Source organism: Bison bison, unplaced genomic scaffold, assembly GCF_000754665.1.
Source record: "Bison bison bison isolate TAMUID 2011002044 unplaced genomic scaffold, Bison_UMD1.0 scf7180017864061, whole genome shotgun sequence".
Lineage (NCBI taxonomy): Eukaryota > Metazoa > Chordata > Mammalia > Artiodactyla > Bovidae > Bison > Bison bison.
The window spans coordinates 4,847,036-4,858,751 of NW_011494633.1; the positions used below are offsets into that span (position 1 = coordinate 4,847,036).

The 11,716-nt window shown below is 41.4% G+C and overlaps 1 protein-coding gene across 1 annotated transcript in view; it reads right to left on the reverse strand.

The window, feature by feature from the left end:
* CATSPERB (catsper channel auxiliary subunit beta) overlaps positions 1-11,716 on the reverse strand; it is a 121,108-nt gene that overhangs the window by 44,271 nt on the left and 65,121 nt on the right. Inside the window, exon 15 of the mRNA XM_010836181.1 lies at positions 883-1,037. Within this exon, the coding sequence (XP_010834483.1) occupies positions 883-1,037 (155 nt within the window). The remainder of the gene's footprint in view (positions 1-882; positions 1,038-11,716) is intronic.

Here is an 11,716-nt window from a genome sequence, read left to right on the forward strand (position 1 = left end):
AGGTTCTTGCCTGGAGAATCCCAGGGACAGAGGAGCCTGGTGGGCTGCCGTTTGTGGGGTCGCACAGAGTCGGACACGACTAAAGCAACTTAGCAGCAGTAGCAGTAGCAGCAGAGTCACCCTTTATTCTATATCCTTTAAGCTAAAGTGCAGATTTTATTAGATCCCAGTTAAAAAATCTGTTTATTTGCTGATATACTGATGAGAACTCATTATCATGATTATGTGTTCTGTGATGAGTTTGTAGGTTCAAATATCTTTATAAGTTGGAGAAGGAAATGGCAACCCACTCCAGTATTTTTGCCTGGAGAATCCCATGGACAGAGAAGCCTGGTGGGCTACAGTCCCTGGGGTCGCAAAGAGTCGGACACGACTGAGCGACTTCACTTACTTACTTATCTTTATAAGTGGCCCATTGTACATTAAAATTATTAGAAAAATCTGCATGAAGTATCATCTGTGATGCAGATGATTATTCCTTTCTCTGTTAGCATTAGAAAAGGAAGAAACAAGTGAGGGTTAGTATGAAAGAAAAGTCAACAGTGGGGAAAAACAGAACTCATGTTTCTTTAAGGTCAACCTTGAGAGAGTCAAACTCACCATAAACCTGGGTTGGATCTAGTTTAGAACATCTGGTGGTTTGCTGTGAAAACATTTATATGAAAATATTCCAGGTGAGTGTGTAAATCTATAAAGCTCTGTATGGGACTTAAAAGATTTTGGAGATGTTCCCTGATATATGAAAGTTTTTCCTTTAGTTAAAAATAGCAAAGAGTATTAAGAGTGTTTGTCCCAAGGAAAACACTTTCCCTATTTCTCTGTATATAGAATATGACATCTATTAAAACAAGGCACACTGTTTCAACACATTAGATCACTGACCTGTCCAAAAATACCTTTAGAATTTCCAAAGGCAGCAAGTGATCCACCAGCTTCAAAGTGGTCTGGAGTCAGTTTATGTATGAATCCCATGTGGTCATAGTATAAAGTGAAAACTTTATCAGAAATAGATCCAATTTTACTATATTTTCCTAACCCTGTTAGGAAAGAAATGGATATCACTTGATATTGATAAGATACACTTCAGTTCAGTTCAGTTGCTCAGTTGTGTCCGACTCTTTGCGACCCCATGGACTGCAGAACACCAGGCTTCCCTGTCCATCACCAACTCCTGGAGCCTGCTCAAATTCACGTCCATTGAGTCAGTGATGCCATCAAACTATCTCATTCTCGGTCATCCCCCTCTCCTCTCGCCTTCAATCTTTTCCAGTATCAGGGTCTTTTCCTGTGAGTCCGTTCTTCACATCAGGTGGCCAACGTATTGGATGATACAACTAGAGAACTTTTAAAACTCTACCTTATAAAAACTCTATTTAAACTAAGAGGTGAGAGAAGTGCTCTGAGACTCCATAATTAGCAAATTCATGTTACTTTTTGTTAAGTCCACGGAAAGTTTTTTTTCAAGCTCCATTTCATTAGCAGGTGGACAGTGAGCAGATGTCTGGAGGAAAGGGGGCTAGCTCCCCCTGGCGGTGGGTTCTCTTCATAACACTGAAATCAGACTCCCCAGTAAAGTAGAGAAGGAAATGGCAACCCATCCAGTACACTTGCCTGGAAAATCCCATGGACGAAGGAGCCTGGTAGGCTACAGTCCATGGGATCGCGAAGAGTCGGACACGACTGAGCGACTTCACTTTCACTTTTCACTCTCATACATTGGAGAAGTAAATGGCAACCCACTCCAGTGTTCTTGCCTGGAGAATCCCAGGGGCAGAGGAGCCTGGTGGTGTGCTGTCTATGGGGTCGCACAGGGTCGGACACGACTGAAGCGACTTAGCAGCAGCAGTAGGTGGAAGGCAGTGAGAAAATAACCCTCGGGGAGGCAAGGGGAATTATCAGTAGAGACCACTGGGTTATTAGCTATGCTAGGATTAATATGTTGAACCAGACTTGGTTATCTCATGTTTCTCCTGTGTCCTGGCAGTAATCTCGTGGTGCAGCAACATTCGCTAGACCAGACATCGATCCACTGAAAGAGAGTGCGCCCTCTCCTGGATGGACGATGGACGCCCAAGTCTCAGTATGAGAAAAGCTGATATCCAAGCCCCAGCCACCAAGCCCTCTCATCCTCCCAGTTTGGCCAGGGTCTCCTGGCCCATTCTCCTGTCCCAACCCCTAAATACTGGAGTGACCCAGGACTCAGTTCTTAGATCTATTCCTCTCACTCTCTCAAGATATATGGTCCAGTTTCAGGTTTTTAAATACATCTTTATGTGGATGATTCCCAAATTGAAACCTCCCATCTCACTCTTTCCTGAATGCTAGACTTATCTATAACTGTCTAATGACATCTCCATATGCATGTCAGCCATGTATCTCCCACGGAAATGATCCCATACTACACTCCTAACCCTCACACAAACTTCCTCCATGTTCAGCCTTGTTACTCACCCAGTCGTGTCTGTTTGTGACCCCATGGACTGTAGCTCACCAGGTTCCTCTGTCCATGGAATTCTCCAGCAAGAATACTGGAGTGGTTAGCCATTCCCTTCTCTGCAGATCTTCTCAACCCAGAGATAAAACAATGGTCTCTCGCATTGTGGGAAGATTATTTACCATCTGAGCCACTAGGGAAGTCCTCCTCATCTCCAATAAGGGAACTGCATTATTCCTGCTGCTCAGTCCAGAAACCATGGTGCCATTCTTAACACCTCTCTTTCTGTCACACCCTGTATCAAATCCATCAGGAAATCCTACTGACTTTAGCCTCAAGGGGTACATGTATAAAACCCAGCCTCTCTCACCAGAATCACCCTGGACAAGCCAATATATACATTTAGTTATTAAGAAATTTATGAGGAATTACCTCATGCAATTATGGAGGCTGAGAAATTCTATGATCTGCTGTCTGCAAGGTAGAGAAGAAGTGCAAGCACCAGGAGAGTTGGTGGTGTGACTCCTAATTGGAGCCCAAAGGCCTGAGAACTGGGTTGTTGGGTGGGAGAGCAGAAAACAAATGTCCCAACTTGAGCAGGTGCAACAAGAAGCAGAAGGGGTGAATTCCTCTCTCCTCCACCTTTTTGTTCTATTTAGGTCTTCAACAGACTGGATGATACCCACCCATACTGGGCAGGGCAGTCTATAGATTCAAATGTTAATCTGGTCCAGAAATAGCCACACAGACACCTGCAGAAATATGTTTACTATGGGCAACCCTTGGAATCATGATGCTGTGATCACTCACCTAGAGCCAGACGCCCTGGAATGTGAAGTCAAGTGGGACTTAGGAAACATCACTACGAACAAAGCTAGTGGAGGTGACGGAATTCCAGTTGAGCTATTTCAAATCCTGAAAGATGATGCCGTGAAAGTGCTGCACTCAATACGCCAGCAAATTTGGAAAACTCAGCAGTGGCCACAGGACTGGAAAAGGTCAGTCTTCATTCCAATCCCAAAGAAATGCAATGCCAAAGAATGTTCAAACTACTGCACAATTGCACTCATCTCACATGCTAGTAAAGTGATGCTTAAAATTCTCCAAGCCAGGCTTCAGCAATACATGAACCATGAACTTCCAGATGTTCAAGCTGGTTTTAGACAAGGCAGAGGAACCAGAGATCAAATTGCCAACATCTGCTGGATCATCAAAACAGCAAGAGAGTTCCAGAAAAACATCTATTTCTGCTTTCTTGACTATGCCAAAGCCTTTGACTGTGTGGATCACAATAAACTGTGGAAAATTCTGAAAGAGATGGGAATACCAGACCACCTGACCTGCCTCTTGAGAAACCTGTATGCAGGTCAGGAAGCAACAGTTAGAACTGGACATGGAACAACAGATGGGTTCCAAATAGGAAAAGGAGTACGTCAAGGCTGTATATTGTCACCCTGTTTATTTAACTTCTATGCAGAGTACATCATGAGAAATGCTGGGCTGGAAGAAACACAGCTGGAATCAAGATTGCTGGGAGAAATATCAATAACCTCAGATATGCAGATGACACCATCCTTATGGCAGAAAGTGGAGAAGAACTAAAGAGCCCCTTGATGAAAGTAAAAGTGGAGAGTGAAAAAGTTGGCTTAAAGCTCAACATTCAGAAAACAAAGATCATGGCATCTGGTCTCATCACTTCATGGCAAATAGATGGGGAAACAGTGGCAAACTTTATTTTTCTGGGCTCCAAAATCAGATGGTGACTGCAGCCATGAAATTAAAAGACTCTTACTCCTTGGAAGGAAAGTTATGACCAACCTAAATAGCATATTTAAAAGCAGAGACATTACTTTGTCAACAAAGGTCCGTCTAATCAAGGTTTTGGTTTTTCCAGTGGTCATGTATGGATGTGAGAGTTGGACTATAAAGAAAGCTGAGTGCCAAAGAATTGATGCTTTTGAACTGTGGTGTTAGAGAAGACTCTTGAGAGTCCCTTGGACTGCAAGGAGATCCAACCAGTCCATCCTAAAGGAGATCAGTCCTGGGTGTTCATTGGAAGGACTGATGTTGAAGCTGAAACTCCAATGCTTTGGCCACCTGGTAGGAAGAGCTGACTCATTTGAAAAGACCCTGATGCTGGGAAAGATTGAGGGCAGGAGGAGAAGGGGACGAGAGGGGATGAAATGGTTGGATGGTATCACTGACTCAATGGACACGGGTTTGGGTGGACTCCAGGAGTTGGTGATGGACAGGGAGGGCTGGCGTGCTGTGGTTCCTGGGGTTGCAAAGAGTCGGACACGACTGAGTGAATTGAACTGAACTGGTAGCTCAGATGGTAAAGAATCTGCCTGCAATGTGGGAGACCTGGGTTCGATCCCTGGGTTGGGAGGATCCCCTGGAGGAGAGCATGGCAACCCACTCCAGTGTTCTTGCCTGGAGAATTCATTCCATGGACAGAGGTGCCTGGTGGGCAGTCAGAAGAGTGGGACATGACTGAGCGACTTTCACTGGCTCAGTCAAGTTGACACATGAAATTAACCATTACAATTACTAAGGTTCAATATGCCGTATTTCATCTATAAACATAAGATAGACTTTTTTCATATTTTAACATCTTGGAAATGAACATTTTATAATTGATGTTTTATAATCATCGTCCACTAGGTGGCACTGATGCCATAGTAGTCAGTTAGCTATGGGGGTTATATCAATATTGTCTCCGTTCTTTATATTGTCATTACTTCCCTGGATCATTGGTATAATACATGTTGAGTTATAATGCTGCTTAAAATGCTTTAAAATATTACATTATAATTTGGTATTGAAACAAAATTACTGTGGGTTCAGCAAGAGAGGAAAACAAAGCACGGCCTATATTCATCAAAAAAAGCAAATGGCACTAAAGAATTACCACACTACCGCATTTTCTTGTAGAACATTCACCAACTATTTTATATGACCTAAGAGGAAAGAAGCCTATAAGTAGATAAATTTACATGTTTTACTGTGAAAATACACATGAAATTATTGCCTTATCACACACCAAGCTGGGGAAATAACGTCAGCATAATCCATGCATCACCCATGATCATTATTAAAACACTGTGTTAAAGTTTAACTGGAAGAGTTATTCCTTTCTTTCTGTGAATAGAACCAGGTGTATCTTATACTCAGTAAAGCTCATATTTGATGAAATACGTTTATAACATTCTGCTGTTGGTTTTGCATATGAACAACTTGTTGTGCATGAACAGTTGGTCAGCCGTGTCAGACTCTTTGTGACACCATGGACTGTAGTCTGCCAGGCTCCTCTGTCCATGGGATTTTCCAGGCAAGTGTACTGGACTCGGTTGCCATTTCCTCCACAGGAGATCTTCCTGACCCAGGGATCACACCTGCGTCTCCTGCGTTTCCTGCTTTGGCAGGCTGAGTGTTTACCAGTGAGCCACTTTGGTTGAACTGGCTCCAGATTCTTAGGTAACCTTTTTCTCCAAAGGTTCTTTAAAAGAATATGTGATGTTATTTGTTGCAGCAGAGAAAAAACCAAGGTTGGCTTGATTCTTTTGTGCCTTTAACATTGATTTACATTTTCTACTTCAAATAATCCAGAAGTGTTTTTGCTTTCTTTATTGGTTTTGCTTTCAGCTAAAAATTTAATGTCTTATCAATTTTGGTTTCCTTTATTCTTACTATTTTCAGTATTGATTCATTCATTCATATTACAGAGCTACAATGTGCCAGGAAGAGAAATACGGAACCACCACCTTTGTTCATCACAGAAAATCCCCACCACTTATAAGTTCTCGATCTTTAGCATCAATATTTGTCATCTGAGATTCTACTTACTTATTCATTCTATATGTAGACATGTTTCTATAGTTTATACCTATGATTTTTAATAGTTTATATTGTCAAGTTAGTTTAGTTTTCTTAAGTGTTGGTTATTTTTACTATTTCCAAAGTAATCTTGCTTAGTCTATTTTGACTTTTGTTTCTAATATGTGTTTATTCTCTATTTGACTGTTCCCCTGGATCCATTCTCTGACTCTCTTTCTTGTTTGTTGCACTGAAAGGCTCATCCCTTTGAATTTCAATCTGTTGCTGTTCAGTTGCTAAGTTGCGTCTGACTCTCTGTGACCCCATGAACATCTAGGCTTCCCTGTCCTTCATTATTTCCCTGAATTTGCTCAAACTCATTTTCAGTGAGTCAGTGATGCCATCTGACCATCTCACCCTCTGTTGCCTTCTCTTATTTCCTTCAATCTTTCCTAGCATCAAGATCTTTTCCAAAGAGTCAGCTCTTCACATCAGGCCGAAGTATTGGAGCTACTTGTGCTGTTTCTAGCAGGCTTCTGATTGCCAAACCAAGTAAAGGGAGAGCCATATATCATTTACCCAACTCTACCTCTTACAAGCTGTGGATATCAATTTAATCTGTAAAAGTAACTAACACTACCCATGTCACCTTGGTTGTGGTGAGTATTAAATGAGATGATACTTGTAACCTTCTGAATACAACTGCAGTAGCTCAGCGTGTGGGAGCTGTTAGTATTAATCTCTTTGGGTAGAGTGACATTAATAAATGAGAATAAAGCATGTTTCAGAGTTCCCCTGCTTTAGGGTTGTTCACAGGATCCTACTTTTGTAGATCCTAAAAATCTACCACCACCACCCCATCCCTGCCAGAGGATTCTGGGAAGACGGTAGAGTAGGTTGCACTAGGAATCTCTCTCCCCACATGGACAACAATTGCACTGGAAGATTCTATCTGATGTAACTCTTTGGGAACTCTGGAGTCTATTGAAGGCTTGCAACTTTCAGAGGAAGACTTGGATAGTAAATTGTGGTTAATTTCAGCTCTTAACACAGAAGAAGTTACCCATCCTCCATTTTCAGTCTCATGGCAAACAGTTATGCATGTGTTTCTGGGGCAGTTGCACACAGCTTACAGGAACCAGAGTGGGCAAAAAGAACTTTGTCCTCCAAATATTGCGGATCTGTGTTCTGTTTGCTGATTGTGGCTTCTTATCACACAAGTGCAGAAAAAAGGAGGGTGGCCATTCTTTTTGCACATCTCTCAGTGTTGCAAGTCTCACTCTCCCCTGGCTGAAATGACTTCCAGGTAATTTAAAGGGCCTGGGCTTTTCCAACCCTTATTTACTCCTTAATTTCTCCCCCTTATCTATTTTTAGAACCAGATATTAAAGACTAGACATCTCAGTTATTATCAAAAAGACTAAAGATAAAAAGTGATAGTTAAGATTTAGAGAAAAGAGAACACTTGTACACTCTTGGTGGGAATGTAAATTGGTGCAGCCACTGTGAAAAACAGTGTGAAGACACCATAAAAAATTAAGACTGAAAATACCATATGATCCAGCAATTCAACTTTTGGGTATATATCCAAAGGAAATGAAATCACTATCTTGAATAGATAGTTACATCCCCATTTTCATTAAAGCATTGTTCAGAATAACTGAAATATGGAAACAACCTCAATGTTCACCAACAGATGAATCGATAAAGAAAATGTGGTACATATACACAAAAGAATATTATTTGGCCACTAAAAAGAAGGAAACCCTGCCATATGCAACAATGGAGGAAACTTGAGGGCATTATGCTAAATGAAATAAGTCAGAGAAAGTACTATAGGACCTCATTTATATGTTGAACCTATAAAAAAGTCAGTATCACATAAAGTATCTCCTCTGACCACAAGGAGATGATGTTAAAAATCATTAACAAAGAAACTGTAAAATTCCAAAATTGTGGGAACTAAATAAAGCACATTAAAACTAGCAACTACCAAAGAATAAATCACAAGGGAAACTGTAAAATACTTAGAGGCAAATGAAAATGAAACTACAAAATGCCAAAACTTATGGGACGAAGTGAAAGTGGTACTATGGGAGTAATTTGTTACTATAAATATTTACATAAAAATAAGGAAGAAACAAGAGCCTATTATATGGAGTGAAGTAAGTCACAAAGAGAAAAACAAATATTAACGTATATATATGGAATCTAGAAAGATGGTACTGATGACCCTACTTGCAGGGCAGCAATGGAGACCGCAGACATAGAGAACAGACTTGTGGTCACAGTGGTGGGGGAAGGAAGGAGAGAGTGGGATGAATGGAGAGAGTAACACGGAACCAAATACACTACCATCTGTAAAATAGATAGTCAATCGGAATTTGCTGTACGACTCAGGGAACGCAAACTGGGGCTCCGTAAAAACCCTAGAGAGGTGGGCTGGGACAGGAGGTGGTAGGGAGGTTCAAGAGTCAGGGGACAGATGTATACCTATGGCTGATTCATGTTGATGTATGACAGAAACCACCACAATATTGTAAAGTAATTATCCTTCAATTAAAAATAAATGCATTTTTTAAAAATTAAAAAAAAGGAGTAACTGAGTGAAGGGAATCAAAGACTACAAAATTTCAATTATAAAATGAATAAGTCACGGAGATGAACAGGAATATCTTGGAGATGCTGCAACTTTGCTTCTAATAAAGCAAATATTGCAATAAAGTGAGTCACATGAATTTTTTTGATTTCCCAGTGTATATAATGCAACTGATCAATGTGATTGATCAATGATCAATGCAATGAAATAAAGGAAAACAATAGAATGGGAAAGACTAGAGATCTCTTCAAGAAAATTAGAGACACCAAGGGAACATTTCATGCAAAGATGGGCACAATAAAGGACAGAAATGGTATGGACCTAACAGAAGCAGAAGATATTAAGAGGTGGCAACAACATGACCCAGATAACCACAATGGCTTGATCACTCACCTAGAGCCAGACACCCTGGAATGTGAAGTCAAGTGGGCCTTAGGAAGCATCTTTATGAACAAAGCTAGTGGAGGTGATGGAATTCCAGGTGAGCTATTTCAAATCCTAAAAGATGATGCTGTGAAAGTGCTGCACTCAATATGCCAGCAAATTTGGAAAACTCAGCAGTGGCCACAGGACTGGAAAAGGTCAGTTTTCATTCCAATCCCAAAGAAAGGCAATGCCAAAGAATGTTCAAACTACTGCACAATTGCACTCATCTCACATGCTAGTAAAGTAATGCTCAAAATTCTCTAAGCCAGGCTTCAACAGTATGTGAACTGTGAACTTCCAGATGTTCAAGGTGGATTTAAAAAAGGCAGAGGAACCAGAGATCAAATCATCAATATCCACTGGATCATCGAAACAGCAAGACAGTTCCAGAAAAACGTCTACTTCTACTTTATTGACTACGCCAAAGCCTTTGATTGTGTGGATCACAACAGTGGAAAATTCTTCAAGAGATCAGAATACCAGACCACCTTACCTGCCTCCTGGGAAATCTGTATGTGGGTCAAGAAGCAAGTTAGAACTGGACATGGAACAACAGACTGGTTCCAAATTGGGAAAGGAGTATGTCAAGGCTGTATATTGTCACCCTGCCTATTCAACTTATATGCAGAGTACATCATGCAAAATCCTGGGCTAGATGAAGCACAAGTTGGAATCAAGATTGCCGGGAGAAATGTCAATAACCTCAGATATGCAGATGACATCACCCTTATGGGAGAAGAACTAAAGAGCCTCTTGATGAAGGTGAAAGAGGACAGTGAAAAAGCTGGCTTAAAACTCAACTTTCAAAAAACAAAGATCGTGGCATCCAGTCCCATCACTTCATGACAAATAGATGGGGAAATAGTGGAAACAGTGACAGACTTTATTTTCTTGGGCTCCAAAATCACTGCAGATAGTGACTGCAGCCATGAAATTAAAAGACGCATGCTTCTTGGAAGAAAAGTTATGACCAACCTAGACAACATATTGAAAAGCAGAGACATTACTTTCTCAACAAAGGTCCACCTAGTCAAAGCTATGGTTTTTCCAGTGGTCATGTATGGACGTGAGAGTTGGACTATAAAGAAAGCTGAGCACCAAAAAATTGATGCTTTTAAACTGTGATGTTGGAGAAGACTCTTGAGTGTCCCTTGGACAGCAAGGAGATAAACTAGTCAATCCTAAAGGAAATCAAGACTGATATTCACTGGAAGGACTGATGCTGAGGCTCAAGCTTCAATACTTTGGCCACCTGATGCAAAGAACTGACTCACTGGAAAAGACCCAGATGCTGGGAAAGATTGAAGGCAGGAGGAGAAGGGATGAGAGGTTGAGATGGTTATATGGCATCACCAACTCAATGAATATGAGGTTGAGTAAACTCCAGGAGATGGTGCAGGACAGGGAAGCCTAGCATGCTGCAGTCCATGGGGTCACAAACAGTTGGACACCACTGAGCAACTGAACAACAACAACATTGTACAGGAGGCAGTGACCAAAGTCATCCCAAAGAAAAAGAAATGCAAGAAGGTAAGTGGTTGACTGAGGAGGCTTTACAAAGAGCCAAGAAAAGAAGAGAAAGGCAAGGGAGAAAAGGAAAGATAAAACCAAATAAACACAGAGCTCCAGAGAATAGCAAGGAGAGATAAGAAGGCCTTCTTAAATGAGCAATGCAAATAATAGAGGAATGCAATACAATGGGAATGACTAGAAATCTTCAAGAAAATTAGAGACACTGAGGGATCATTTCGTGCAAGGATGGGCACAATAAAGGACAGAAATGGTATGGACCTAGCAGAAGCAGAAGATATTAAGATGAGATGGCTAGAATACATAGAAGAACTATACAAAAATGGTCTTAAAGACCTGGATAATTGTGATGGTGTGGTCACTCACCTAGAGCCAGACATCCTGGAGTGCAAAGTCAAGTGGGTCTTAGAAAGTATTACTACAGCAAAGCTAGTGGGCATAATGGAATTCCAGCAGAAATATTTAAAATCCAAAGCGATAATGCTGTTAAAGTGCTGCACTCAATATGTCAGCAAATTTGGAAAACTCAGCAGTGGCCACAGAACTGGAAAATGGTCAGTTTTCATTCCAATCTCAAAGAAAGGCAATGCCAAAGAATGCTCAAACTACCGCACAATTGCTTTCCTTTCACATGCTAGTAACTGCTACTGCTGCTGCTAAGTCGCTTCAGTCGTGTCCGACCCTGTGCGACCCCATAGATGGCAGCCCACTAGGCTCCTTCGTCCCTGGGATTCTCCAGGTAAGAACACTCGAGTGGGTTGCCATTTCTTTCTCCAATGCATGAAAGTGAAAAGTGAAAGTGAAGTCGCTCAGTCGTGTCCGACTCTTAGCAACCCCATGGACTGCAGCCCACCAGGCTCCTCCGTCCATGGGATTTTCCAGGCAAGAGTACTGGAGTAGGGTGCCATTGC